Below are 15596 nucleotides of genomic sequence, written 5' to 3' on the forward strand. Positions count from 1 at the left end.
TTTTAGAAGTAGTGCATTTCTTCTTTTCAGTACCATTGAAGCCAAAGACATATTAGGTCATGTTCGTTAGAGAAGCTTAGTAGTGCTTCCATAGATCTTTTAATACCAGCAAAGGTATGGCCGAACAAGATCAAATCGTCTGTATATGATGGCCAATATACCTTGTTACACAACATCCTTGGCGGACCTTTTCAAGCACATGTGGTATTTCAGCTAAGTAGATATTGAACAGTAGAGAGGCCAGTGAGCACCCCTGTTTTACACCAAGATGAGTGTTAATTGGTGCTGTTACCATACCCCTACTGTCCAGCCTCACCTCTACCGAAGTATTTTCATGCAGGCCCATAGTTGCCAACAATACATCCGACGGGCAGCCCAAATGATTCATTTTGCCCCATAGCTTGCTCCTATTTGCTGTACCGAAGGCTCCCGGAAGTCTATCATGACAACATATAGTCCAGGTTGCCCTTTTGTTTTGGCCCTTCTGGTAAGATAGTCAGAAGATAGTCAAAAAGCCACAGGCAGTGGGATGTTCCTGAGCCGGCTCTAAAACTGATTTGGAAGTTGCTCAATAGGCCTATAGACTCTACCCAATTGCTTAATTTATCAAGTATTAGGGAAGCAAAGATTTTGCCGGTGGAGTCTAACATGGCTAAAAGTTGGTAATTCTTGGGGCATGTTCTGTGACCTTCCTTGTATATGGGAACAAGTATCGAACAACGCCAAGACTCGGGGATCAAACCCTCCTCAGATACCCTCTCAAATAGAAGATATATGAAGTCTCACCCTCCTTATGACAATGAGCGTGATGATGTCATGACTGCATCATGCCGTATTACACCATTAGACGTCAGAATATATAAAGCAGCCATATTGGGATCACGCTTTCTTTAACGGACACAGTTTTCCAGGTGCCATAATCTATTTTGTATCTTGGTAAGTTATTCTACCTTTATCTGTTTACGCTAATATCCACCAGATACTAGATACCTAAGATACATTGATTACTGATTTTGCACATCAACAGTTTTTCAGGTTGACTGTTTTACGCTCATATTGGTCCATTACACTTGAACACTCCATCTAAGGAGATAAGCATCAGTTTCACATCTTTTTGATAGTTCATTCTATAGCTTCTACCTCTCATCACTTTCTTCGTTTACACCTGCAGATTGTATATTTCCTCAGTGATGGACATTTTGAGTTTGAGCTCATAAATACTATCTTCTATACTTGGAGTCATTGGGCCTCATTATGAATGTGCCGGTCATTTAACAACAGAGCTGGTAAGCATACTGGCACCGTTGTTACCGGACCAGCACACACCGAGTCTGCGGGCGGCTGGCGTCCCACCCGCTAGGCCTGACCTGGCGGGCGAGACCTCAGCCGCCCGCAGACTTTCCGGGAAGCACCAGCACCGTTATTAACGGTGCCGGTGCTTCCGTCATCACCATTCCCATTGAGTCCTATGGGACTCAATGGGACTGGGGATTAACATTTTTCCAGTGCCTGACTTCCAGGAACACCATGGTCGTAATACCCCGGTGTTTCCGTGGAGCCAGGTGCCGGGAAAATGCACGAGTCCGGTGGCAGCCTGCTGGTTTCACCGGCACAGCTACCGCTGGACTCCTAATGAGGCCTTTGATTGCATAATTCATAGAGAGTAAGATTTTATTTCCACCTTGGCCAAGGTAAATCGATTTAGACAACCTTATGAGGGTTTGTTAGTTTTGAATATATAATTAGAAAATATGATCTACAAAAATAAAAATTATAGAGTAGGCTGAGAACAATTTGAATATTGGGATATATTTGCTCCTGTGAAGGCATTTGTTCCCGAAACGTGTTGAGCCGTCTGCGAAGAATACACATTGATGATTTTGTTTTAAAGATTATTCATGTATCTTTCACTGAATTATTGGAATCTCTGAATCAATAAGTGATCCTTTGTTAAACAATATTTATAGTCCTTTGTATCAATATTACTAAATACTTGACTCCTTAAATTGTTTGCAATACCAGCCTATGACAGTGTGCAGGGGACGGGCGTATCCTTCATTTTAGGATACCATTCTTTTCATTGTCCTTCTTTCAAAGGCCACACCAAAGACTGTTGGCTTGCAGTCACTGATGAAACTGGCCCTTGGTGAAGCTCTAGATTGTCAAAAGATGGATCATAACTAAAATGGTCTTGCTTTTCTATGTCATCCTGTCATCCAGCCACAGTGCACAATCAGTTGTTAAGCTGCCGTGAAGGATTGAAAATCCTGGAGCAATGCGTACAGACGTGATTGATGTGAGGAAGATGGTCTTCATTATGTTGATCCTCATGAGAGATTGCAAAGGATCAAATTCAGTGCAGATGCTAAACCGTAACCAGAGGAAGTGTCTGAGAAAATAAATGGAACATCATCCTTTTAAATGCTGCCCTAAAGTCATACTATAACAATTGTGGCCTTGCTCAGATGTCCATTTGCAAAATGATAAAGTGGTTAAATAGAGTTGAACTTTACTGACATTAAGGATTACGGTGATTGAAATTCCAAAACAACCGCTCTGGGGCACAATAGGTTAAATTCATTGATCATACCACAAACTTCAAAATCTTTGTCCACCTGCTAGCATATGAGACGACAAATTGACAAGAAGCACTTCCTCACAGAGGGCTCCGTCATCTTAATAGGCAGACAAATGCAGGCGTTGGCAGAAGTGGACTTTGTCAGCAATTACTATGAGGGGAAGCATTATTGCTAAGGTCTGTAACAAATACAAAATGATAGAAATTGTTTCCAAAGCACTACCTGGTAACAAATAGGCTTTTGTTCATTTCTTTATTTGGACAGGGTTAAACTAGTGTGAAGGCATAAGTGAACATATAACCATAGCACCCCCCCTTACTCTCCCCCCCTACGGGTTAATGAGTAAACATGTCCTCGAACAGAACATGGAGAACTAGTTCTTCCGATTCGTGCTGTGATACCAAGTCACAAATATGTGATCTGCTACTCCTGGTGCAGGGCCCGCTCCTGGGACATTAACCCTTACCTTCTGAGACTATATGGCAGTCAATTTTCCTTTGCTGTCAGATGTGAGGCGAGAATTATGCATTATTTCAGTGTCTAGAACCAGAAAGGTTGGACCTCATTGCAAAGACTGCACACACATGTTTTATTTAGTTATTGCATTACAGAGGTGATGTCAATGAGGAACCACAAACATTTTCCTTGGATGGATGAGAAAAAGGCTAGGAACTTGATCGCACAGGAGACTGAAGTGAAATCTTGTATCTTCTTTGTCCCCTTCACAGCACAGCTGTGCTCCCCATGCAAACAGTAAGCCAACTTTCACCAATGCCCAGAGAGCCCAGGTTTGTTGAAAGGCTTTCCTGGGTACCTTAATGGATTGCAACATCCACCAAGCAGTGCCTTGTAGACATGGCGGGCCACCAGACACTGATATTGGAGATATCCCCAAAATTGGGACCAGCACATTACCTCATTGTCAAGGTTCAGATGGTGGTATTACTATAACTTTGCACAGTCATGTTAATGGAAGGGCGAATGTATTTGCAATGTAGCTAATCTGGTTGCACTTGCGCAAACAGTTTTTGATCATGTGCAGTGTTTGTATTTGTGGAAAGGTACCTTGATTCCACCCGTTGTAATACAGTATGTAGTCCTGGAATGTAGCACACAGGTATTCTAGGCCAAATCTCTTCAAAGTAATGTGTTGTAAAGTGCACTACCAAGTAAGATTTATTTTCTATTAAAAAGTCACCTACTTCATGGTAACCTTTGTTCTCGCAATTACTTTTTCAGGTGCAAATTCCTTATCTTTTGATGAAATACCTGCAATATCTTTTCATTCTATCATGCATCCCAGGGCACCTTACAGGTGTTGTGCAACTATGGCCAGAACTGATGGCCCACCAGAGCAGTTAAACACAAGCACAGCAGTGCTTTGAATACTTCCTGTCCTAGTTTGACTGCACACCCCACATATGAAGGGAGGACCCACCTTACTTGACCAAGTGCAAAAGTCAACTCATGAAGAAATACGCTTTCCCTGGTAGTTGTTACTGACCTTAGATTGCGGTAGGTGCCGCCTATCTAAAAGGGATGGAGTAGTGTCATGCGCACTCCTAACAATTCTGAAAGACATGTTAAAGAAATGTAAAGAAGTTTCAGGGAATTAATCACTAAATCTACCCCAATCTGTCCCATGATTGAGGTGACAATAAAATGGTCTAATTGTAATACATTCCGTTGGTCATTTTGTATTTTATTATACACATATCTAAATATGTAAGTGCAGTAGACGCAATCTATGATAAAAATCATTGAAAAATGGGTATCTCAAATCAATAAAGGATATATACCATCATGGCCGACTGTTTCTGCAACTGTTTAGTTGATATTGCATTAGTCGGGACCGACAAGCAGGCATATTATTTTCTGGGTCAAAAAAAACAATGCTGGTGTTCTACATCTCTATAATTTGTGTAGCTCTCATTTTTTAATAAACTTGATGACATTCTTTAGCAATTTAATTCTTGAAAAGTATAATTGTGTGGCTACCTTTAGTGCAAGGTTTCTCATCTCATAAAAAGCTAAAAGTCTGCTCAAAACGCTCGTAATTCAGTATACCATGCCATCAGACGCTGGCACAGTGCGCTGAATTACTAACGTTTTGAGTGGTTTGAAGTATTTTATAATAGGGTAGACCTTTTCTCAAATGGTCTGTCTTTCTTATTTTTGGGGTAGTTCTAGTTTTACTACAAACATTCCATTGTTACTGAGAAGTGGAAGAGTGATGAAGGCTTTGCCACATGACGGGTAACTTCTGTGGATAATAACCGTGCTGCACAGTGGATACTAATTTCTCTACAAATTCTTTTATCCTTTAAGAGATTCCCCTAGAAGTGCCCCGTCACATTTGCATGCAGTGTCCTTTGTACACATAGCGGAAAAGATATGCTACTCAGAGTGAGTTATGCTGAATGGCAGATATCACAAATAGAGTCTCTGGTGTAGCATCAGAGCACTGACAATGCTTAGCAAACATAGCTGGAGACACCCAAGTTGCTGCTGCTCTACATATTTTCTGAACTGGAACGTGCAAAAACACAGCCTCAACCTCATGGAGTGCACCACAATCCCCCAAGTGGGATCCTGTTGCTGCGTCATACAAAATCCTATACATGGAACTATTCATTTGGAAGTAGCCTGTTTTGAATCAGCCATGTGTCAAGTAATGAGAAATGCATCCTCATGGAGGGGTTGGGGACAGGTTATGGTGGTGTTGGTAGCCATAATACGAGAATTTGTATTTTTTCGGTTTTTTATTTTAACTTTAACATCCTGATGTTTGTGGGAATTAGTATGTTTTTTAATGTAAGTTCTTATATAACTATACGAGAGATCCATACCTCCCATTAACCTTTGTTTTAAGAAAATTATGCAGATCCCCTTTACTGCAGTGCCCACAATCACCTTTCCGCAGGTTCAGCACCCACCACTGTTTGTATCCCATTACACATCCAGGTTGTCAATGAGCCCTAAAATGTCTGAGGCAAACAGAAATAATTCTCAGAACCAGTTTGTGTCCATTAGGTGGTGAAAGTATTCCCACACACAAAGGCTTGCATGCAAATCCAATCCCTCTGCCATCAACCAACTTCTATAATCATATCCAATACTTCTCTATTACCAACATGCCATTTGTTCATGGCTCGCTGGTGGGAGCAACTTTGCAGGTCAGCGATCCTGCTCAAGCCACACCATATTCTACTGCTGCCCATCCATGCACCTTAGTTTCCATCAAGTAGATTTTGCTACACAATTCGCAGCCATTAGTTGCATTTACAGTAGGGTCAATAGAGTAACAAATTGTCATCTTTGTAGCTGATCAGAAAAATACAGATGGCAGATTTGAACACTGGACATGTTATGTATCTATCAACCTCACAAAATGTACACTCTTTAGGGCCTGATAAGTCAAGGCTTAATGGTGCAGCTATTTTGTTACCTCATCCATCTTCCTATTTACAATCCTAACAGCATGTGGGGTCTCACCTGTCTTGGCTCTATAACATATTGCCTATATTTAAGGTAGGCTCCATGTGCCCGAGTGGATCTTGCTTTGCATTTGGTTAAGGCTGATGACCAAGGCACTGCTGTTTTTGCGGCATTATGTTTACTATTGCACTACACAGGCTTGAGGTAGAGTCTCAAGAAGGTGTGGGGAAAGCATTCAAGCTGCAGCTGAAGATGTATGCCAGTGGAGCAACCTGGTAACATCACTTTGGTTAATCATCAGGACATAAAGTGGATGCTAGGCGAGGCAGCAAGCAGGAACACAGCTGCTTTGTCCTGCCTTTGTGCAGCATCTTGGGCAGAGCCAACAGTGATTTGGTCTTTCGACTGCTCGTCAACAGCTCTTTTCCAAAGTTCCAACATAAAGTTCCAAAAGGTGCAAAAAGAAATAAACAATCAAAGTTCCGCAAGTCCCAGTAGATGAATCCCTTCCCCTGAGTTTCTCAGGCTCTTTACAGTTTCAAAAGGGTATGGTTCTTCCCTTGATCTTTCTCACTTTCACAATGCTAAGAAGTTCTTTCTCTTCTCTTGGCTCGTCAGAGTGCTCTAATGATACCAGAAGGAATGTCACTCTTCCACTGGTCACAATATTCACAGTACCAAAAGGTTACCCTTCTCTTGGCAAACACAATCTCCACTCACTAGGGAGATGCCTCCCTTCCCCTAGTCACAATGTTCACAGTACCAAGAGGTTGCCTTTCCTCTCTTGGCAAAATACAATTTCCAATCTCTAGGGGAATGCTTCATTTCAATCCTCATCAGGACCAAACCTGATTTGTATATGGTCTTTCCCCTTTTGGAATGGCTTGGCAGGTCGAAGAACTATGGTCTGAAGGGTTGCCGAGAGCAATGGCAGAGGTTAAGATTAATTCTAAACCTTCCAGCCATCACCTCTTGGGTTTTTCTATAAAGCTATTAGCACATATTGGTTGTAGCAATATATGTTTGTGTTTTGGTGGTGAAGTAACACAGGTTGTATTCGTAGTGAATAAAGTCAATAGACAAACTAAGTTAGTAAATTAAATGTGCTTTTATTTTGTAGTATTTAAAAGGCACGTTTGTATTCATGATGCAACTAATTTAATTGTAAATTTGGTAAAAATGGAGCCGGTTTAACACAAGCATTCACTAGGTGTAATGTAAAAGTAAACACCTCTCATTTTCCCATACCGTAACTTTCTATTTGGTGTGTTAAATAGGATTCTGCAGCAAAAAAAGGTTCTGTTGCACAAGGAAGTGTCTTGTTGAAGTAAATATTGCCTGGAAATTGCACTGTTTCTCTGTCTTCATTTGACGACAGAATGTTCAGAATGCAGTCAATACCTGTAGTTATTGACTTCATTCTGATTGGCTGAGAGGTCAGTAATGAACTCCATGTGCTAATACTAATTCTAACTTGTGGAAACATATTTATGTTGTGAACAACATGTTTTACTTTTACAACCATTTCCAGAGTGCTGTGAGCTTTCCTTGCTAGTCTTATCAGCACCTTTTGTTTAGGTTTAACAACGTTTAAGGTATTGTATTGTTTTTATCTTTAAATTCAACTATGTTGTTGTGTTTTATATTAAACCAGGGCACATTCCCCCATGGAATCGACATTCTAACTGTTGCTGATTATTTTGCTGTCGGTAACAGAGTAAATTGTTACTTGAACATAAGGTAGGTTTGCATGCATTTCAGTAAATACAAATTGTTTATATTAAACAACAAAATATGTGTTTTGCATTGTGTGTCAGATCTCTTAAATGCCTTCCAGTATTGGCATTGGTATTGGCATCGTCAAATACATCATTGGGAGCAGTGTTGGCCAAGGTTTTTATCCAAAGCATTGAAGTAAACAATGGCATTACTTTGCATAGACATGTACTCTTGATTATTGTGGCCATTTGTAAATTGTTTGCGATACAAGATGGTCTGGATTGGAAACTAACTTAGTGATTTAGGTGTCAGAGTAATGTTAAATGCATATTCTGAGGATAAAAAGGTTGTGTGCACTCATGAAGGACATTTAAGAATGTCTGGAATGCAAGATTGCACTGATATCAGTCATGGTGATCATGTTGGGTGCATATATGGATGCTAGGGGGAGCTGTCTGGCCTCTAGTGTTAAGTTTAGAAACAGGTAGTGTCCATCTTTATCCGCCCGTACGCTCTGAACCTCTTTCCTGTAAAGCTATAAGCACACCTGCCTTCTTTCCTTCCGCGTTGGCCTGATAGATTTGTGAGGCTCCCCTTATCTTGACCTGTGTTTTGTCACCCTTCTTTATGTGGGTTTTCTGATACATAAGAATGTGAGCCCTCATTCTCCATGCCTGGCGTTCCAATTTTTTCCTTTTAATCTGGGTGTTCATTCCCCTAAAGTTATGCGTCAGGACCTTTAACTTGTTCATGCTACCACTATCTATGGTCCTCTATTTCCTGTCCCTCGCCCGTCTGGTGCCCCTTTTGACAGTTGTGTTTTTCTGTCCTATGTTTCCCCCGCCATCCATGCCCCATTCCCCTTTCTCCCTTCCCTCCCTTCCCTTCCCCGTGCCATTTCCCTCCCTCATCCCTCCCCCAACTCCCCCCCCCCCCTGTGCTTTGTCGTGTGGTTCACTTGTGTGTTCCCCCTTTCTTGTCGAGGTCGTGTCGTCCGCAATCCAGAGTTCCTTCAGGCTTCTGCTCTGTTTTCTTCAGGGGGGGGGGCTGCGCTTTGGACATCTCTGCTGGTGCAATGGTCCTCTCCCTGTTCTTTCTTTTGTCTGGGTCCTTGTTCACATACTAGTTCTTTGCGAATGTACAGAAGACCTTCCTGGCCATCGGGGCTTCATCCCCTTGTTGTCGTGGGTTAATTATGATTTGTGGGGTTTGCGTCGGTGTCTGTCTTGTTCTACTGGGCCTACACGTTGGCGTTTTGTGCTGCGCCGGTTTGGTCTTGTCTGGGTTGGCTTTTCTACCCTTTATTGCTCTTCTGCTGGTTTCTTGCCCTGCGTTTGATTACTGGTCTTTGACCCCTGTAGGGTTTCTATTGCCTTGTGGCTTTGGAGGCTTGGCTGGTTCTGTATTGGCCTCCCTTTGTAGCTTCCTAGATTTGCCTCTTCCCTATTTGGTCCCTCTGACCTAGGGGCACTGTGTACCTTTGAGTCGTTCTTCCCCGGACCGAGCCATTTCCCCCTCTCTGCTGTTTCTTGCTGATGCCCCTTTTGGCTGGGGAGCGGTCGCCGTGGTGGTGGATGCGACTCGGTGGGTGGGTCTTAGCTTTGTCTCCTCGCTTTCAGGCTCTCCGCCCGCTGTTATGCTGCAGGCTTGGGGACCCGTTTATCACGCTTGCTTGTCTGGTCCCTGCACATATCCCCACTGTAGCGATCCAATTATTATATATATATATATGACGTCCACTGTACCCATGATCCCTCACGCGTGTAGGACCCTCAGATTGTTTTTTTCCCCCATACTGGTCGGAAGCATTGCGTGGAGTTCCGTGGCTTTCAGCCATTTTGCAGAAAATCAATATTAATTTCCCAGTTCTTTCACTCCCACGTCGAGACATCGAAGATCGACGCCGGTCCGAAGAACAAACAACCGTCGAGAGCTGCACGAGGGACTTTGAGCCTCAGAAGGCCGCTGGCCTCGGCCCGGGCCTTGGAAGGCCCTCTGGCCTCGGCCCCCACAAGTAGGGAGAGTGGGTGGTGGAAACATACTCTACACTCTTATTATTATTATTTCCTACACACACCAGGCCGCTGCCATAGGTGCATATGGCGAGCACTCCATTTAAATGTTGCCCCAAGTGCAACCGCAAGTATCCTTGGGTTCACAAACACGCTACCTGTAACCTCTGCTTGCCGAGGGATCACCCCGAGGTGAACTGCAGAGCGTGTAGCCTGTTCAAGGCGAAAACACTAAAGGACGGCTCGACCAAACGTTGGGCCCACCACTCCAGGCAACTCGAGGCCATGGAAGCGGAGAGTGCCTTCAGTGATGACAGCTACGCCGTACTTTCGGCGGCGCGCGCACAGAGGTGTCAAAAGGCGCCCAAACCCAGGTCCCCGACCTTAGAAGATTGTCCGGCAGGGCATTTATGGGGAACACACCCGGCGACACAAGCTCTACCCACACTAGTACTACACATAAACACTCTAAGTCCAACCGACATTTGACACGCGTGTCGAGATCTCGGAAAGAGGCACAAAGAGAGCGGTCCACGGAATCGGTGTCCTCTGGCCCTTCCCGGTCGAGATCGCCGCATGACACAAGGCATCCATCCACAGTTGCCAGGAGTGCCTCGCTTCCCCAAGTCACGGAGGTACATTGGTCAGAAGACTAGTCCGATCTCCACCCCCAGGCCGCACACCAGGAGTCGGCTCCGGCAGCCCGCGCGGCGTCTGCCTCCGAGTCCCGACGTGCACACTCGGTAGAAAGAGAGGGTACTCCCGAATCTCGACGCCAGGCGTCAAAGCTCGGAGAAGGTGAAAACATCAGGGAAAAACTCTTCTTCTCAAGGGGATATGGGGGTAAACAGCAGAAAAAGTCTTCTCAACCTACTTCTGCACCACAGACACATAGGGAAAAACAGAAGTCTTCAGATAAACAAAAGTCCAAGACCCCTGTTTCTGCCCCTAGGTCCAAGACCGTTATAGAAGAAAAGACTTCTCAGGAAGTCGTCATTCCCAGCTCCAAAGAATGGAGCAGTGAAGAAATAGACAGGGTTATGAGGAGAATGTCTTCCCTGGCTGATTTCTACTCTAAAAACCCAGAACATTTCCTCAGCTATACCCCAGATAACGCTACTCCTTCAGGATCCAGAGACCCTCAGCCCCCTAGTAAAAAACCTTGGTTTGGGACTCCAACTCAGGGCCTGGGTTCAGACCCTTTCTACATACAACCCTACCAACAGTATGGTGAAGATCCTCAACAGTATGATGAGGATACAGATTTAGTAATGTTGGACGACCAAACAGGGGTTGATTATTATGGAGATGACGAGGGCCAAGATGGGGAGGAGGAACACGTCAAAGAGCTCTACAGGATAGACTCTCCTGTTAGCAAAGAACCTCAGGTTACCGACTCTCCAGTAGATAACCAGCCCCTCCTAAATGAGGTCTTGTCAAAAGCTGCAGAGCACTCCCGCATAGACACTCAAGGGGCGCAGGAAGAGAGGGAACTAGTAGGAGAAAAAAGACCCATTGCTCAAGCCATCCCAATTCTCAAGTCCATCCACAGGAGAATTGATCTTTCCTTTCTCACTCCTAATCTCACCAGGGCCGTAAACCCCAGAATCGAGAAATTGTTCAGGGCCGCCCAGTCAGACCCACTTTACATAAGGGGTCAACTGAAGCCCGACTCCTTGGTAATTACAAACACCAGAAAGAGAGCAGGAACTCCTCTATCATCATCTGAGGCCCCCCCCCAGCAAGGAGAGCAAGAGAATTTTTGACGCCGCAGACAACGCTGGCCGGCTCATAGCAGAGAGCACTGCCATTAAGAGGCATGCGTGGTTAAGACAGTCGGGGTTTAAACCCAAAACACAGGCATCCCTAATCGACATGCCGGTGGAGCCTAATCTTCTGTTTGGCAAAGCGGTTGAAGACGCATTAAAGACTGCCAAAGACGAGTATGATACTCTGAAGTCCCTGGGACAAACGACAAATAAGCCTCCTAATCAAAGAGGGAATAGTAATTTTCGTCGCCCACGCGGCCAAAATTCCCAAAGGGGCTCCAATTATACACGGACAGGGTACATCATGGGGTAACAACCAGCAGACTACCCAGCGTTATGGCAGAGGAAACAAAAGGAGCCGTGGTAGAGGTAGAGGCAGCCCCAGCAGAGGCGATGCGCCTCCCGCAAAGCAGTGACATTCCGCTCAGGGTCCATTCTAATGCATCCCCAGTAGGGGGGCGCATTTCCAACTTTACCCAAGCATGGGAAGGGATCACATCAGACAGATGGGTGCTGTCCACAGTGTCCGCAGGATACTGCATCGCACTTCTCGAGTGGCCCCGAAACCACCCTCCACGACAAAAAATACATTCCCTGGACCACCAAAAGATCCTCCTCGAGGAGATCGTCAATCTTCTTGCAAAGGACGCGATAGAACTCGTCCCGGGCAAACAGATAAACAAGGGTATTTATTTAACTTACTTCCTTGTGCCAAAAAAAATTTGACAATGCCCCCAGTATTAGACTTACGCCCTGCAAACAAGTATGTCAAGCCCCAAAAATTTTGCATGACTACTCTCCAAGAGGTAATCCCCTCCTAAAAAGGGGGGATTACATGGCAACATTGGACATGAAAGAATGCCTATTTTCATATTTCCATGTTCCCAGCACACAGAAGATTCTTGCGCTTCAAGGTGGACAGTCAGCACTACCAGTTCAAGGTGCTGCCCTTCGATATAGCCTCGGCTCCAAGGGTATTCACCAAGGTACTGGCGGTGGAGGCGGCACACCTACGCAGGAAGGCAATCCCAGTGTACCGTTACCTGGACAACTGGCTCATCACGGGGGAGACCCCAGTAATTTGCAGATCAAACATTCAAAGAACGATCGACCTCCTCTTCCAATTGGGTTTCTCTATCAACGAGAAAAAATCAAGAAAAAAACAAGCCTGGTGCCAAGCACCTCCAAACAGTTCCTAGGAGCTGTCCTAAACACTCAAGAGGGGTTAGCCTTTCCATCAAAGGAAAGAATTTGGAATCTACCACTGCAAATTCCTCTATATCAGCCCGGTCGCAAGATGAGGGTGCGCAAAGTGATGTGCTTTCTAGGCATGATGTATTTACCTGGTCCCCCACGCGCACCTGCGCATGCGACCCATGCAGGAATGGTTGGCGAAACAGTGGTCTCAGGCAAGTGGTCAGTGGGACGATCTAGTGGTCGTTTCGCCAACACTTGTACAAAGTCTTCACTGGCGGACAAGAGAGAACCTGTCAAAGGGGAAACCCTTTTACAATCTGGAGATACAAGCTGTACTAACTACAGACGCGTCCCTGTCAGGGTGGGGAGCACACCTCCTCCACCACACAGCTCAGGGTCTCTGGTCTCACTCAGTGGCCAAGAATCATATCAATCTGCTAGAGCTTCTGGCAGTCTTCAGAGCGCTTTGAGCGTTCGAACCCCACCTGTTGAACCTGTCAGTACAGATCCTAACAGACAGTGCGACAGTGATGTTTTACATAAACAAACAGGGAGGGACTTGTTCGCCAAATACGTTCAGTCTTGCCCCGAAAATTTGGACATGGGCACTCAGACGGAACATTTACCTGTCATTTCAACATGTTCCAGGGGATCTCAATTCACTAGCAGACGCGTTAAGCAAAGATCCCCTCCCAAAAGAACACGAATGGTGTCTACACAGAGAAGTCGTAGAAGACATCTTCTCACAGTGGGGTTTCCCCACTACAGACCTATTAGCCACAAGCGAAAACAGGCAATGCCCAGGATTCGCATCCAGGTTCCCTCAGCCACACTCCAGGGGAAAGCCCTGTGGATGAACTGATCAGGGATGTTTGCCTACGCTTTTCCACCAACCCCTCTCATGAGGAAGGTGGTCAACAAGATGCACAGGGAATAGATGACGCTCATCCTAATTGCTCCCATGTGGGCGAGGCAACCGTGGTTCCCACACTTATGCAGACTAGCAGTGTGCGAACCCATCAGTCTCCCGTGCTGGTTCAACCTACTGTCCCAGACCAAGGTCAAACAGTGCATCCTTAACCCAGCTCAATGAACTTGGCAGCATGGCTCCTGAAGTCATAGAGTTTGGACATCTCATCTTAACTCAGAGATGTATGGACATCCTAAAAGAATCTAGGAAACCTAACATGAGGCACTGTTACTTTGACAAATGGAAAAGATTTGTTATCTGGTGCCAGAATAGGCAAATCAGCCCGGTTGATTGCACTCCTTCCAATATTGTCACATACATGCTTCACCTGCTGGATGCATGGTTGGTATTTAACTCACTCAAGGTACACCTGGCGGCGCTATCGGCCTACATCACCTCCCATAACAATGTTTTGTGGTGGAAAGTACCAGTGGTTAAAGCATTCATGGAAGGGGTAAAGAGACTCCACCCTCCAATTTCAAACCCACCACCAGGATGGGACCGTAATGTGGTGCTTGCTAAGCTCATGGGCCCATCCTTTGAACCCATGCATAAAGCCAGTCTCAAACACCTGACCTATAAAACTGCCTTCTTAGTAGCCATTACATCCATAAGAAAGGTCAGTGAAATTCAGGCTCTGTCAGTGCAGGAACCTCTCCTTACTGTTCATAAGGATAAACTGGTTCTATGAACACACCCTAGGTTCTCACCTAAGTTAATTTCTAAATTCCATGTTAACCAGTCCATTGAGCTTCCGGCCTTCTTCCAAGAACCCAGAAGCTCTGCTGAGGTGAAACTACACACTCTAGATGTGCGAAGAGCGGTCCTCTACTACGTAGACAAGACCAGGCCGCTAAGAAAAACAGACCCACTGTTTGGCTCCGTAGCTTCAGGCAGAGAAGGAGATCGCGTCTCTAAGGGTGCCATCTCGAAGGGGATAGACAATTGTATCCAGCGATGTTACTCCCTTTCTGAAAGAACTCTGCCTTTTACGCCAAGAGCCCACTCTACTAGAGGCACTGGGGCCACTCTGGCTTTCATTGCAAATGTACCCCTTGACACCACTTGCAAAGCAGCTACATGGATCTCTATTCACACTTTTACTCAGCACTACTGCATTGACACTCATTCCAAGACAGACACTCAAGTGGGACAAGCGGTTCTAAGACATTTATTTGATCATGACCCTTCTCACATCCCACCTCCTCCTTCTAACACTGCTCGCTAATCTATGCACAGCATGTGATCTAAGCAGATTCCACAAGCCTCAGAAGGGATACATTACCCAACGCAATCGTATTTCTGATGCTTGTATCTGCTTAGATTCACATGTGCCCGCCCTTCCTCCCCTCTGAGAGAAGGCTCATGGATGCTTGTAGTCTTATCTTTCTATCTGTCTATCTGCTTGGATAATCTGTACTCGCGCTACTCCTCATGCTACTTCATGTCAGAAAAAATACAATCTGAGGGTCGTACACGTGTGAGGGATCATGGGCACAGTGGACGTCACATTAGGGATAGTATTACTGGCACGCCCTGTGACGACGCCCATTTTCGAGTTTCAAAAAACAAACTGTAATACTCTGCAGCTTCCACTAGATGTCGGCCTATGCACAGCATGTGAATCTAAGCAGATACAAACATCAGAAATACGATTACGGTGAGTAATGTATCATATATATATATATATATATATATATTTTTTTTTTTTTTTGCCTTTGGTTGTGGCCTGCCATGAGCTGGTGCTTATGTGCTGGGCAGGCGCGTGGGGATTTCTTTATTGTGCGCTGTACTCACTGTGTTTCGCTGGCCATGCGTGTCCTTCATTTCGGCTTTCCGTTGGTTTCTCCGTGGCACAGTTCGCTTCTTGGTACCTGGCCCCCCTGGGTCACGATCCGTCTCTGGCGGCTGC

At 45.2% G+C, this 15596-nt stretch overlaps 1 protein-coding gene across 4 annotated transcripts in view; it reads left to right on the forward strand.

The window, feature by feature from the left end:
• The window catches only part of TBCD (tubulin folding cofactor D), a 2839019-nt gene that overhangs the window by 1815153 nt on the left and 1008270 nt on the right, over positions 1-15596 (forward strand). For all 4 annotated transcript variants that reach the window (XM_069654539.1, XM_069654542.1, XM_069654540.1 and 1 more), the window contains exon 19: positions 7672-7757. In XM_069654539.1, coding sequence (XP_069510640.1) covers positions 7672-7757 — 86 coding nt within the window. The remainder of the gene's footprint in view (positions 1-7671; positions 7758-15596) is intronic.

The sequence above is a fragment of the Ambystoma mexicanum genome, chromosome 3q (genome assembly GCF_040938575.1).
Source record: "Ambystoma mexicanum isolate Mex_15411 chromosome 3q, UKY_AmexF1_1, whole genome shotgun sequence".
Taxonomy (NCBI): Eukaryota; Metazoa; Chordata; class Amphibia; order Caudata; family Ambystomatidae; genus Ambystoma; species Ambystoma mexicanum.